This window comes from Prunus avium, chromosome 1, assembly GCF_965620075.1.
Source record: "Prunus avium chromosome 1, drPruAviu1.hap1.1, whole genome shotgun sequence".
In the NCBI taxonomy this organism is placed as follows: Eukaryota; Viridiplantae; Streptophyta; class Magnoliopsida; order Rosales; family Rosaceae; genus Prunus; species Prunus avium.
In genome coordinates this window covers 56,743,018-56,758,313 of record NC_142284.1, presented here as the reverse complement: position 1 = coordinate 56,758,313, position 15,296 = coordinate 56,743,018, and the positions used below count along the sequence as shown (strand labels likewise).

The window sequence follows — 15,296 nt, the reverse complement described above, 5'->3', positions numbered from 1 at the left end:
TTATCTTTCGGGGCATAGAAAATCCTTCTCCATTCAAGTTTGAGTAGAATAATAGTTTCAAGTTGAGGCATGTCATTCACTGTTCTTAAAAATATATTTCGCCCCTCAAAGACAATGTCTTGGTGTAACAAGGTTGTATGGTGTCCTACACTTCAAGATACAACAACCTTGACCCTCATAAACGTACACTCGCAATAATTGGATCGAGTGAACAACTCGAATCTTTCCCTTAATGAAAGCTAAAAGAAATTGGGACACAAAGATACACACTCAAAAAATGTGGGGAGAAAAATGAAGAAAGGTTGCTCGAAACATGCTGCTCCTATGCTGCTCCTCCTTTCATCGAATTAGCCTAAGGCTTTTTATAATTGGTTGTCTCTTAAGGCATTGTACCATTCACAACTTAATAGCTATAATTGACAAAAATCAATATAGCAATTGAAAATAAGAATTGGTAAAAAAAAACTCATAAATTATTTTTGGATTCAAATCTTTAAATGCCAACGACATGAAAATTATATTGAAAGCAATTATAAGACCGCACCAATAACACAAAATTAAAACCCAATCAAATAAGATATTAACACTTATATAATATAATAAGTTCATAACTGTAAAGTTCATATTATAAAATAAATACACAAAATAATTTCAATTTTAAAGGAGGAAAAATACACACACAATTTGGAAAATTAAATTCAACATAATTAAGTAATGAAATTTCTTTTTGTAGCTTGAACTACTCACAAAAATTCCAACAACCTATGCGTGCAATGAATTTCCATCTCCTATTATCTTCTTTCAATAATGTTTTGAACTCTTGTCCATCTCTCTTCATTGGATTCCCTCATATTTCCCTATTTTTTTTCCTATATTCATTCAATTATGATTAGGCATGTACGTAATCTCATTTTGTCATCTTTCCATTTTACCGGGTGGGAATCTTTGTTTACCGTACTTCTTATCTCTTTGTATCTTATCATGATTTCTTCTCATCTTCTTTTCCAACCTCATTACCTTGTCTATTTAAGTAGAGTTATTATCCAACCAAACACACAATCTTCTTCAATCTCATTCTCCTTCTTACAATTAGTTCATGTGGGAAGGCTATACAATAGAAGCGATAAGTTACAACATGAAAATAAAATCACAATATGAACTTTAAAAGTTGAATACTAACCAAGTCGCTTAAATTGGACCCACTTGCAGGGTTTGCAATAGCCTTAATCAAACATGTCTTCCAAAGAGAATATTGTTGGTTGATGATCTTGAATCGAGAACCAATGGCTTCTGTTGTTCGAGGCTCCGATCCAAACATTACCCGGATTATTCTACAAAAACTTTTAGTACACACGATACCCAAAGGTGTCATTTGGTTGATAACCACCCCATCTTCAAAGATACATACCCACACCCTTTGCATGATGCCTCATATTCTTGTGGTTTCCAATTAATACTTCTTAGGGATTTTGGGGGCCATATTCAACATCAAAGAAAGTGAAAAGGTTAAGAAATTGAATTTGGTGGATTATTTAACAAATGGATTGTTATTTATAGAGTTTGGAATGAGTTTTGGGGTTGGATCAGATTTAGATTAATTAAAATATTATTTTGACCGTATGATATTTTTTTCTCATTGAAATCTATATGGAATTTTTTGGGCCGTTGGATGATGTTATCGTTAGGGGAAATTGAAAAAAAAAAAAAAACAAACATCTACTTCAAATTTGAGTCGTTCAATCTCAAAGGCTCTAACCAGGGCTCATCACGCGAAACACACTTCTTCTTCTTCTTTCCACATCCACGGTTACGTCAAACGGGGCCCGCTCCAACAATAGCTTCACGTGGGCTGCTTTTTCCTCTCTCCGTGGGCTCCACTCTTTCCGGTCCATGCCAAACATCAGGCAAAATTTAGCCCAACTTATTACCCATACAGGTTTTTAGCCCTATGCAATGCATGGATTAAAGATGGGTTTCCGGCTAAAAACCTTAAATTTAGCTTTTAACACTATGGTTTTGAGATGGCCTAACATACCATTTTTGTTTTCTTGTTTTTATGAACAATAAATCTTTTTATTTGAATTTTTTAATGGGCGAGCTAGCTAAAGTTATTAGCTTAAAATCTAATGATTTTTTTTTTTTTTTGGGGTACTTACAATTTCTATAGTTTTTCTATAAATAAAAGTGTATATGAAATCATATAAATTACAATAGTTGCACACACAAGAAAAAATTGAATTATAGCCATATTATTAGCAAAAGGGTGATTTTCATTTACAATAATGCTTGTTTGTTGGAGACAAATCAATGCAAAAGATTAAAATTGGACAGTTAGGGCTAATAAGGACTTTAACCCTTACTATACTTATTGGTGTTGGGACAATCTTTGTCGCAAATATGAACATGGAACCATCTTTGATAGCAACTACAAACTAGGAGTGGGCACGGTCCGGATTGGATCGGTTTTCCCTCAAAACCACGGCCGAACCAATTACAATATGACGGTTTGGTTCGGTTCGGTTTTAGTTACAATCAAAATGAAAACCAAACCAAACCAAACCATTCATAATCGGTTTGGTGCGGTTTGGTTCGGCCGGTTTAGACATAAAACAAAACATCTTACAATAACAAAGAACCTGTTAACAAACATCCTAAAACAGAAACTGATCTAGCTACAAATAACAAAATTATCATCAAATAATCCAAAAATCCAATACATCAAACATGGAAAGTTAAGCAAATTTCCAGTAAAACAAAGTTCAACATGCATATAATCCCACATTTGCGTACAAATAGAAATAAACTTCAATATCCAACTAATTAATACAAATCAAACTAGAATTTTAAAAAAAACAAAAAACAAAAAACAATACGCAACATGTCTTCATTTCCTTTCTCAATCACAAGAAACATGTAAAGGCCCCATAGCATTTGATTTCTTCATTTCTACATAAGAAACACAATCACAAATTTAGTTTCAACATAATAAACACACAAGTTATAAACAATTAAAAGAGATGTTATTACCTGATTCAATTGTTTCATAGAACTCCATCTCTTCAATGGTAGGCTCAATTTCTAAAGATATTGAAGTGGACTTTAACCAATTCTGTGTACAAATCAAAGCCTCAACCGTAGCAGGACTCAACGAACTACGAAACGAGTTAATTGTTCTCCCTCCCGTGCTAAAAGTAGATTCTGAGGCAACTGTAGAGACTGGAATTGCAAGCACATCCCTTGCAATGGCTGCCAACACTGTATATTTAGAACCATTCACCCTCCACCAATTTAAAATATCAAACTCTTCAACATCCTGTTCTGCAGCATCTGACAAATATCTATCTATCTCATGAGATAGAACTACTGCCTCTTTATCTTCTTGCCTCTTTTTCCACTTTTCTTTCATAGCCTTTTTCTTATCACCTCCAAAATTTGAGGACTGAAAACTACTACCACTTTGAGTTTGATTACTAACCATTGAAGGTGTACTACAACTACTACCACTTTGAGTCGGATTACTAACAAAACATGCCTCATACAACCCATAAAGCTTGAACAAAAGTGCTTTGACATCAGCTGTCTTCGTGACAACATAATAATCATCTTCCACATACAATTCAGCAATATGCATAGATAAATTGTCTAACTTATACCTAGGATCAAGTACCACAGCTACCAATAAGAATTGGTTCACATTATCAAGTGATCCCCAATACTTGTCATATTTCAATTTCATATTTTGTGCCATGTTAGATAGTAGAGAATTATCTATTATACTCAATTCTGCCAGTTCACAATCAATTGTGAATAAATCATGAAATGTAGTATGGCATGTGGCATGCAAAGTGGCACTACACCTCAAAGTGAAGTCATAAAAACTTTTCAAAAAGTTAACAAAGATAACAGCATTTGCCCAATCTTCCTCAACTGGTGGCATACTTCCTTTACCAAAGTAAGTTTTAAAATGCCCATCCTCATCTTCCAACCTAGCAAAAGCCTTTTTAAATTTTAAAGCAGCTTCTAGCATCATGTAGGTAGAATTCCACCTAGTTGGCACATCCAACACAACTAGGCCTTTACAATCAATCTTATCTTTTTCAATGCAACATTTAAACATTTCCAATCTTTGTGGGGAGGATCTAACATACATGACAGCATCACGAATATTCTTAACAGAAGAATGTAACTCCTTTAACCCATCAGTAACAATCAAATTAACAATATGCGCACAACATCTCATATGCAAGTGTACACCATCTAACAACAACCCACCATTTGGCCAATCCTTCATCTTATTTTGCAAATAAGAAACAGCTTTATCATTTGCAGAAGCATTATCTAAGGTAATTGTGAGTACCTTCTCTATACCCCATTCAATCAAGCACTTCTCAATAAGCCTCCCAATTGTCCTACCTTTATGATTTTGAATTACACAGAAATTCAAAACTCGCTTATGCAACATCCAATCACTATCTAGGAAATGTGCAGTGAGTACCATGTAGTTTATATTTTGAACAGAAGTCCATGTGTCAGTAGTAAGGCATACCCTATATGCCTTTAACTTTGCTTTCAAAAGTTGCTTCTCATCATAATAAAGTGTAAGCAAGTCTCTGGCAAGTGTTCTACGAGATGATGGTATAAATCTAGGGCATGCAACACTACAAAATTGACGAAAACCTTCTCCTTCTACAAAACTAAATGGTAACTCATCAATTACAACCATCCTAAGACATGCTTTTCTGCATTCTTCCTTACTAAATCCTACTGCCCCAATAGTAGTAAAGCCTCCAGAATGGTCCTTTTCAAAAGTCAGAACCTTCTGTTTTGAACCAGGCACTCTATATGGATATTTCTGACATAAAAAATTTATATGAGTCCTCAAACTTGATGTCCCACAATTTGCCGGATCATACTTGTAATCAGCAGTTTTACAATATTTGCATCTAACTCTAATTGGTTCAGAAGAATTACCAGTGTCAAATTTTTCGAAGTGATTCCACACTTCACTTGGCTTCCTAGTTGGTTTTCTCTTTTTCAAGGGAGGTAAAGGTGGAAGATCATTATCACCACCAGTCTGAGATTGAGAGCTTTCAATCCCTGCTGCCATAGAAAACATCTTACTTTACTTACAGATATGCTAATATAATATTTAAAAGACTAATGAAAGACATGGTTTTTTAAATGGAAGTACCTGCCTGAGCTTGAGAGCCTTGAACCTCTTCTGCAGATTCATCCATAGCTAATGAATTATTAGAAGCAACACCTATATAAAAAACACAATCACAGATTTTTCATTAAAATATCAAAACATCAAAATGTAAAGACATTAAGAAAAAAAAAGGAATAATCCGTTAAAAATAGTTGTCTTCTAAAAGAATTAAAATAGAATATATAATATATCAATCAAATACCCATATTCTCTTTTAACTTCCTGCAAACCCCACCTACCCCACCTAATTGCACCCACACATCATCATCATCATCGCAGAACCCACGTATCCCTCTCCCAATCTAATTGAAGACCCATTAATTTACAAAGAGAGAGAAAAGACGAAATGAAGACCCACACATCATCATCATCACCATTGTAGAACCCACTAGAAAAAAGACGAAATAAAGACCCATATTTATAAAACCATCAGGTATACAGAGAGAGAGAGAGAGAGAGAGAGAGAGAGAGAGAGAGAGAGAGAGGTTACACTGGGGAGATGATGAAGAGGCCAAAGGTGATGACATTGTCTGCCAAAGGTGATGAAGATGGAGAGGAATGATGAGATGAGATGAGAGTAGTGAGTGTTGTGTTGTGTGCGGCTAGGGTTAGGAAAAGAAGGAGAGGTTGAGAGAAATGTGAGGGAAAGGTAGAGAGAAACAGATCCGTGAGTTTTAATTTTGGCTTTTGGAGTCCAATCATGTGCGGTATGGTGCATGATAACAATTACAAATAACCACTCAAGCCTTGCCACATGTAAAATATATTTAACAAATAATAAATTTATTTTTAATCAGTCCGGTTCGGTTTAGGACAGTTTACAAAATGCTCAAACCGCAGCCGAACCAAACCAAACCGGTTCGGATCGGTTTTTGAAACTGTTGACTTTTTTTTTTGTCAAACCCAAACCAAACCAAACCAATATAATCGGTTCGGCCGGTGTAACCGGATCGGCCGGATTGATGCCCACCCCTACTACAAACGTGGAAGACCTCTGACTATATGTATTGGTGTTGGTAATGTATGAAATTGTGTTTATTTATTTATTTTTAGGTTAATATATTAAGCTATATAGGTTTGAATTTTTTTTCTTCCCAAAAACACGCTACAGCCCCAGCACAACCCACATAGTGTGGTCATGACCATCACCACTACTATCTAACCATCATCGTTATTGCCATCACTGTTGCCACCACCACCACCTTGTTGTGTCCATCACCACCACAACTATTTCTACTACCACCGTTGGCGTCGCTATCACCACCACTTTTACCGTCACCTTGTCATGACCAGCATAATCACCCTCACTTCCATTGTCATCGCCACCACCCCACCACCACTCAATCACCATGACTGCCACCACCTTACCATTAGCAACCTCATTATTAACATCACACATGACATTACCACCCATTACCACCACTTGATTTTTGTTGTTGCCAAAGTTAGGAAGGGGAATGAGAGAAGCTCACACACACATATCATGGGGGCTTGAACCCATGATCACTTGAAAGCACACAAAAGCTTGAATCAATCCAACTAATACCCCATTAATAGCACTACTTGATTTATAGACGAATGGTTAATTATTTTTGTGCCATTATATTTTAGGTTTGCCAAACAAGGACTTTCACAATTTTTAAAACATTAATTTCTATGATTTTGAAATGCCTTGTTAATAATCTTAAATTTCCTGGTTCATTAATACGCAAGGTAACTTCAAAAACCTCCCCACTAAATAAAAACGAAAAAAAAAAATTCCACCTAAAGTTTTATAGTATCACTTACTGGGCTTTGAACCGTCAAAGGAGGTGAACCCAACTCCCATGAGCAGTCATGGCTTTGGGCTTGGGCCTCCCTCCAAAAATTCGTACCAAACGACCCACAATAAACCCCCAACCCCAAATATAAGAGCCCTTTCAGGCCATTCAAAACCCTAATCAGAGAGCATAGTTTCCTCACATCTTCATTCTCTCTCAGTCGCAGCCGCAGCCCCTCTGCTCGCATCTGAGAGCCAAGATGAAGGTTTTGCATCCATGACTTCCTTTCTCTGCTTTCTCTCTGTTTCTGTCTTCTTGGGTCTCACTGTATTAATCTTTCTTTGCAGTTCAACATCGCCAACCCCACCACTGGTTGCCAGAAGAAGCTCGAAATCGACGATGACCACAAACTGTAACGTCCTTATTGACTTGGCTTTGCTTGAAATGTCATTGGTTTTCATCTTTATCATGAAATTATTTCTCTGTAGCTCGTGTTTCAAGATTAAGAATGTTTTGAATGTGTAGTCGGTATTACTTGAATGCTAGCTTTGCATTTGCTTTACATTTCAGATGCTTATGTTGTACACTCAGCTTAATTTGATTATTAGGCTCTTAGATTTTAAACCAAACAGCTGGTTGTTAGGTTTGTTTTGTGTTTTGCTGGTATTCTCGAAAATTATCATTTTATTATGAATAAGCTCGCTTAGAACATTAAGCTCTTATATTCAGTTGAGTATTAGCATTGTAATTCATATTCTATGTAGATTTAGTCTCGTATATTTTGAACTAGCAGTTTTCCAGATACTTTCAGTTTATTAGCCATTTTCCTTGCGCAAAGAGTTGATTTTTTCCTCCTGTTGTGACTGTAGGCGTGCATTTTTTGACAAGAGAATCTCCCAGGAGGTCAGCGGCGATGCTCTTGGAGAGGTATACAACTTGCCTTTTCTTTTTTATTTGCCTAACTCTTCTTTGATTTACAAGTTCTGTTAATGACTTTTACTTGTCAACAGGAATTTAAGGGATATGTCTTCAAGATTATGGGAGGATGTGACAAGCAAGGGTTTCCAATGAAGCAGGGAGTGTTGACCCCCGGCCGTGTTCGCCTCTTGCTACACAGAGGTTCTGAGCGACCCTCGTCTTATATCTGTATTTGTTGCATTCATAACCGAAGTTTGTAGAAGCTTGCTTTTCTGCATCTTAACAAACCTTTTAAATATATTTTTTTCCAGGAACCCCTTGCTTCCGTGGTTATGGAAGGAGGAATGGTGAAAGGAGGAGAAAGTCTGTTCGTGGTTGCATTGTCAGCCCTGACCTTTCTGTTTTGAACTTGGTGATTGTGAAGAAGGGTGAAAGTGACCTTCCTGGATTGACTGACACCGAGAAACCTAGGATGAGAGGTCCCAAGAGGGCTTCTAAGATCCGTAAACTCTTCAATCTCTCAAAGGTTGATGATGTTCGGAAGTATGTCAACACATACCGCAGATCATTTACATCAAAGACTGGTAAGGTTTTTTAATTGTTATCAATGGTATTCTCATGTACTGGGATTATCCCATTTTGCTGCTTTGGATTTTTAGATGGTAGAGCCACCTTGATGGATCAACATGTTCTATCTTATAGACAAGGTTCCTCTCCAGGGCTGCATAACAAGGCCCATGTGCTGTAGAGGACAGAACTTGCCCAAATCCTTGTTTATGTGATATAATATGCTGATGCACAGCATAAACGTGATGAATTGTTTGGCTTTCTTTTGTTCGAAACCTTTGTTGGAATGCTTATTGGGTAACTGATGTTTTATTGAAAATCTCCTCAAAGTGAATAAACAAGATACAGTTAGGACTTTTAAAGTGATCCATTTGCGTTGTATTGGAATGTAATGTCAGATTGGTTCTGTTTGCTGGTTTACTAAGCTTGTTGGTTTTGTGTTGTTGGCAGGCAAGAAGGTGAGTAAAGCTCCCAAGATTCAGAGACTTGTCACCCCCCTGACCCTGCAAAGGAAGCGGGCAAGAATTGCAGACAAGAAGAAGAGGGTTGCTAAGGCCAAGTCTGAGGCTGCTGAGTACCAGAAACTCCTTGCCTCAAGATTGAAGGAACAAAGGGATCGACGAAGTGAGAGTTTAGCCAAGAAGAGGTCCAGGCTTTCTGCTGCCTCAAAGCCATCTATTGCAGCATAGATGTGTGTTAAGTCATTGAGTTTTGGTTAAAGTATGGATGTTACTGCATTTTCTTCGTATGGTTTTTCAGTTTTTGTGGTACCTAATGACTGCTTAAAGTGCTTTCTCTTTTGCTGTTGAGTTTATTGGATTTTTCACTATGAAAGCTTTTCCCTTTTGATTAATATATTGGAGCTTTCTATTCAGTAGCCTTAATTATTGGATGTTTTCCCTTTCGATTTCATGCTATATACGCTCAGATGCTTGTTACCTTAAACTTTTGAATTCAGTCCACAAATTGAGTGATCTTATACTCTCGACATGCTCTAGTATACTCATTCGAATTCTGAATGGCAGTGAGGCGCTAATACAGATTAAGAATCCTCATTTTATCATAGTTTCAGTAGAACTGATACTTGTTGGCTGTAAGGGCATGTAGCTCAAGGGTATCCTAGGTCCTTAGTTTGATTCTCCTCTCTTGGGGTAAGATTGTCTAGTTTGAGATTGTATGTTTGACTCGTAAATATCATAAGCTTCTTATTTAAAAGAAGTTTGCTCGGGACAAATTATATTTTGAAAAATAATTTAATGCAATTCTATCCAATTTTGAAGTTTATATCCATTCTACACCGTTCTTAAATATCATGTTTGTATTTTCGTTTTCGAAATTTGTGTCGAAAATGTATTTTTCGAATGACTTATTTGCGTGTTCGAGGTCAACTCATGAAAAAACCAATCCAACTCAAGTCAAAGCTCGATTTTTATTTTATTTTATATATAAATGATAGTCTAAATTATCCTGGAGCATTATTGCTCACCACTTTAAGCATAGGTGTACCTTCATCACCATTCTCAATGCTTGACACACATAAACATAGTTAACTTTTGCTTTGTATTTATGGAATCATGATTATGTCTATGGACACGTGTCAAGCATTGAAGATGATGGTGAGAGTACACCTATGGTTAAAGTGGTGAGCAAAAATGCACCCCCTAAATTAGTCTATGTTACGAGGAGGGTTCGAACTTGAATGCAAAGAGCGAGGGTTCAAACTTGAATGCAAGGAGTACGGACTCACTGTCCTAGTTAACTAGCCTAACCTACATCTACAAGCTCTAGTTAACTAGCCTAACCTACATCTACAAGCTCGATTGATCAATCAAATCAATCTTGAACACTGATACTCGGCTTGGCTCCTGTATACACCCCTAGCAACAATTAGTTCCTCCAAGCCTACTATGCACAGGAGTTCGGAATAGGTATGGCTTGAAGTAAATGTAAAAAACCAACGCGCTTCGGTGGCTTGCAGCCCTGATGAACTTCAAATTATTTTCTGAATGAATCTTGCTCTATAAAGATATGGTTAATAAATTGGCTTAAATACACCGACAGACTAGGTTTAACGTGTATTCACTTGATCCTGTACTTATTAAATTTACACAAACAATAGATGTTGAACTGGTTGCAATGTCGGATTGGGCAAGTTAGAAGGCCTATTAGTATTAACAATTTTAAGGAAAATACTTCCCTCTTTATTAGGTAAGTAAGAGTTCCTATATTCTTACCAATAAGTGTGACATGTGTGCAATACTTTTTCCTTCTGTGTTTTTAATGAATTATTTTTGCATCCCAAATTTACGGTAAGGAGGCAAGTACTATCCCAATTTTAATATTGGTATGATCATTTTCAAAAATATAAATTGATTAAAATCTATTTAAATAAGTAAAGTTTCCTGAAACTTTTGACCTTATGAAGTAATAAGACAATAAGTTAGCAACAGTCAATGCTGCAAAAAATAATCATGGTACACAAACTATGTCACAATGAAGAATGTCTGCTCCCAAAAGTGCTATAATATTGTGGAAGTTTTAGGCTCCAACGAAGAGAGAAATGCAGAAGATGATGATGATCCAGGGAAACCTTTGTAATTATTCAACTCTCCCCATACTACCTGCTCAACTTCTTCCCATGTCTTCGCCGTCTTGAGTTCGTCCCAGAGACTAAAAATAGCTCCCAAGACATTGTCGTCATGCAAAATACAGTAGCACCTGCAGAAATGAATCCATCCAAAACTAATCAAACACCCACTCTCATGGTTCAGGCAACGGTTAATACCAAAGTTGTTAAAACATAAACAGCAAAGTGACCATTAGCTTCCTTTTGAAACGAATGATAGAGTTAATCTACAATTTTTCCCATGTCAAGAGTCAGGACCCCTCTCAGGCACCAAGACCAGAGTGACACAGTAAAGAATCAGTTGGCTGTGCCAGAATTCCAAGACTAGTGTTATTGTTACCTAGCCTTAATCCAAAATCTGCTGCATACCATTGTTGCTGAATTTTTCCATAGTTTGGATAGCGCATGGATAATGTAATGTAGACCACAAAATGTCTAAATCATCCCGATGTAAATGAAGAACATTAACTGACCAACTGCCAACTAAATTGAGAAAACGTCATAAGCAGGCATCTATGGGAATTATTACTTACATGGCATGGTAGGAAAGCCGTCCAAACTTATCGCCACCCTTAACAGACTCATTCTGTGACACTCCTCTCACTAGAGGAAGTTTATAGCTTTTTAAAAATTGCTCAAGGAGAGAGCGATCACCTCTAAATATATCCAAGTATATGGGTATCAAATCATAAATGGGGTCACCTGCAAAAGAAATAAAAGAATCAACATGACAACAGTACATATGAGCGAACATGATATTAGAAAGCCAATATGAAACCACTCAAACTTGAAATGTATCGAGCTGATTTACAGCCCTACTTTGTTCCAATTGAATAGACATACTGACTATAAACAAAGACACATGATGAAAATAGCCTGCATTCCCAAATAGCAAAAGACAAATTATCCAAATACCAATACGATTATGCAAGTAATAGCAACACATGGAACACTATTCAATAATAAATACCAACCTATAGAAAGATCGCTGAAATCAAGAATGTGGTTAGGACGCCATGATTTACTCCCTGCACTGTCGCCATTGACATTCACCAAACCATTATTTACCAGGTCAGTGCCGTTGGTGTTCCCAATCAAGCAAGAATGAACACCACATGGTTCCATGTGAACATTGTCATCCATGATATCCGAGTGTATCCAGGAACAAAGTTTACCAACTTTGTTTAAGCCATTTTCATCCTGAAACCATAGATGGTCAACATGTTAAAAATCACATTAAAAATTTAAGAGAAATTGATCTTGACATGTTTGCTAAAAGGGTGGGATGTGGTAGAAACCTCAAATATGTAAAGCAACTTGTAAAAATCATCTGGGATGTATTCATTGACTTTCTCTATTAGTGTGCTAGGAATTGGATCTCCCCTGCACAGTGAAATTGAGATACTTAAGAGCTGTCCCTTTAATACTCTGTTACCAAGTTGAAAACATTAAGGATATCCATAGTTGGAGCTCAGATTGCACTCATAATATATTTGACCACACATGTACCAAAGAATAGAAGATTCAATAGAATATATCAGTTTTAAGAAAACCCAGTTCTGCAACACCACAGGACATCAAACATACAAACAGGAGCACAAAAAGACAAAAATACAAGCATTGATACCAATACCAGCACAAACATGAAAAAAAAACATGTGTGGCATATGTATAAGAAATATAAATTTGGTTGTAACATATAAACATTGGTAAACTACATAAGAAATATAACAGATATGTGTTTAGCACAGTATTTTCACCCGAAAGTGAAATAAATTTGGTTGAAAACACCATGCGCTTACTCAAGTATAGATGCTACTGAGGGGTTTGCTGTGTAACAATCTGTGTCTATCATAAACACAGCATGACCTCATCATACTTTCCAAGAAGGTCAGCTTATAACTCTAAAATTAGGAATATAATAAAATATTGTGAACAGGACTATAAATTGAACAAGTTATGAAATCTAACAAAGGAAAGTTCTTCTTGTGATAGGTAAGGAAATACCATTTACTCAAGCGACCTGAGAGATCCTTCTTCTTCCTGATTAGAGTTCTGATGAAAATATTCCATTCAGCTGGAATTTCTGGTTTATCAGGAACAGCCTCCATACAACCGTTAGTCAAGGGCAGATCTATTTCCTGTTCAACATCTGAGAAATTTGAGATACTAAGAGGTGGAAGGGGCAGGAGATGGAGGTTACAGAGCTGCTCTCCCAGAAAGGATGCTAAGTTCAGCGTGTCTTCAAATGGCATGGTATCTCTTCTGCAAAGTTTGAAACAAAACAAGGCCAATTAAGGAAGCTGTGCCAATATTACCTCTAACAAGTCTAAAAGGAAAAATCTTGAGCAGCACTTGAACTAAAAGAAGGAACATATACACTACACTTACAACTCTGCATATATTTTCCCTTTGCACCGTTTTGTTATAAGATATGGCCATATCCGTGTGCCTTCGGCCGCACTGATGGGTTCATATAATGCTTTTCTGTATTCAAATTGTTTCTTACTCCATACACCAAAAGGAAAAACATCTGATTTGAACTTCTCAGGAATAAGATTGCACTTAGCAATCACATCAGGAACTCCATTGCCATCCCAAGGTACAATTCTATAAATTCCATGTTCAAGATAAATGATCCCACTTGCCAAAACATCAGGTATGTGATTTTTCAGAAGGGAGTTGAAGTTGCAAAGGAGATGGTGAAATTCAAGCTGTAAATGAACACAAAAATATTAGATACGTGTCAAAAATTCTGCAAAGAAAAGAATTAAAAAGAAAGATAATACCTCAGTGCCTAAACCATAAAGCGAGGTTTCCAGCCCTTCCTCAACAAAAATTTTGACTACAAAGTTGGTCAAGAGATAAACCTGTTGGAAATGATTAAGAGCCATTAGGAGAGAATCTTAACAAAACTTCACTCTCGGGCTGGACAGAATCATCTATTGCCAAAATACTCATAACATACATCTTCTTTTTTCATGAAATGCCCTGAAGCTAAACATATTAACTCAAAAAACTAAGCTCTAATGAATCAAGAAAAATAATAATAGAAAAGTTCGGTCCTCCCTCGTAATCTATCATCCCCTCAGCTTTCCACCCTAATGGTAATTTTCAAGGGGAATTATTAACATTTATAATACTTCTAGGTAATAAACCTTGTTCTGTGGTGGCCCATGACGATTTTAATATGCTCTGTGGGCCTAACGTTAACTGATTATTTTCTCAGGAAATGACTACTCACTGGTGTCCACACTCTTATCTCTTATAAGATATAACAAAATGTGACTACTTCAAGGAGATAAGTCAGCCTTCAAGCTTGGTAGATCATAATCCAAGTCACTTGGTCAGAGCTTGATTTGGAACATAGCTACTGATCCAATCCTGAACCTTCCTTTAAATTATACGTCACCACACCACCCACAGCTGAGTTGATCTGGCAGATTCAGTGGTATTCATGGATTCCTTATCCACGCATTGTACACAGATGTAATGCTTTAACAATATCTCGCTTGTTTCAAAAAATGACCTTATCATTATCTTAAGAAACTAATATAGAATGCCCTGGCATTGGTGAGCCTTAACAAAGTTAAATTATGAGTCCAAGATACCCAAAAAGGTAAAAAAAAGGCAGTATGTTCACTCCAGAAATGGAGACATCAGCAGACATATATTCAGATATTTGCCACAAATTCTATACAATAAACTTTAACTTACAGGATTGCTGCCCGTGCCAACAGGAAGCCTTTCATCTTCTGTTGGAGAAGGCAAATTATGGTATGCACAAACTTCTGCGAGGCATTTTAACCATCTCTCCGCATTTAGTGCAAGACAAGCTCCCTGACATTCAGAGCAAAAAATTATCACAATGCAAGTAAAAAGCAAAAGAAAAGAAACTGGAGGTTCACCTTTCAAAAAATTAAACTGAAAACAAGAAGCCCATAAGAGACAAAACATCGGACAAATCTTTCAAACATGAAGATGTTTACTATAGTTGTACATGCACACGTAAACACGGTAGTTATGGAATATGGAGGGGCATCCCTCAAAGATAGATGTCATTGGGAAAGGATCTACCACTTTACACATTAAAACCTGGGCAAGAAAGTCCTTATCTGTCTTCTAGGATAAAGCAAATACTCTTAACTCTCTTAAATATATGTCACCTGTAACCTGTTCATTAATATATATAAAAGCCAATTTGGCAAGCAAAAAG

At 36.6% G+C, this 15,296-nt stretch overlaps 2 protein-coding genes across 2 annotated transcripts in view; one reads left to right on the top strand and one right to left on the bottom strand.

The window, feature by feature from the left end:
• Positions 1-7,103: 7,103 nt before the first annotated feature.
• LOC110751944 (small ribosomal subunit protein eS6) lies at positions 7,104-9,328 on the top strand. The gene is made up of 6 exons (XM_021952511.2): positions 7,104-7,234; positions 7,317-7,381; positions 7,839-7,896; positions 7,980-8,088; positions 8,199-8,471; positions 8,905-9,328. The coding sequence occupies exons 1-6, from the start codon at positions 7,229-7,231 to the stop codon at positions 9,141-9,143; spliced, it is 750 nt and encodes a 249-aa protein (XP_021808203.1). The 5' UTR covers positions 7,104-7,228; the 3' UTR covers positions 9,144-9,328.
• A 1,479-nt stretch (positions 9,329-10,807) lies between these two features.
• LOC110751954 (putative glycosyltransferase) overlaps positions 10,808-15,296 on the bottom strand; it is an 8,571-nt gene continuing 4,082 nt past the window's right edge. Inside the window, exons 9-17 of the mRNA XM_088249633.1 lie at positions 15,247-15,253; positions 14,798-15,046; positions 13,870-13,950; positions 13,472-13,794; positions 13,088-13,345; positions 12,379-12,463; positions 12,055-12,280; positions 11,614-11,782; positions 10,808-11,172 (exon numbers count right to left, since the gene is read on the bottom strand). Coding sequence (XP_088105759.1) covers positions 10,974-11,172; positions 11,614-11,782; positions 12,055-12,280; positions 12,379-12,463; positions 13,088-13,345; positions 13,472-13,794; positions 13,870-13,950; positions 14,798-15,046; positions 15,247-15,253 — 1,597 coding nt within the window. The 3' untranslated portion in view covers positions 10,808-10,973. The remainder of the gene's footprint in view (positions 11,173-11,613; positions 11,783-12,054; positions 12,281-12,378; positions 12,464-13,087; positions 13,346-13,471; positions 13,795-13,869; positions 13,951-14,797; positions 15,047-15,246; positions 15,254-15,296) is intronic.

Bases quoted from the DNA above. Each gene is read 5' to 3' on its own strand.
- LOC110751944 (XM_021952511.2), top strand. The intron at 7,382-7,838 runs GTAACGTCCTTA...TTGTGACTGTAG, and splicing joins ATCGACGATGACCACAAACT to GCGTGCATTTTTTGACAAGA. The intron at 7,897-7,979 runs GTATACAACTTG...ACTTGTCAACAG, and splicing joins GCGGCGATGCTCTTGGAGAG to GAATTTAAGGGATATGTCTT.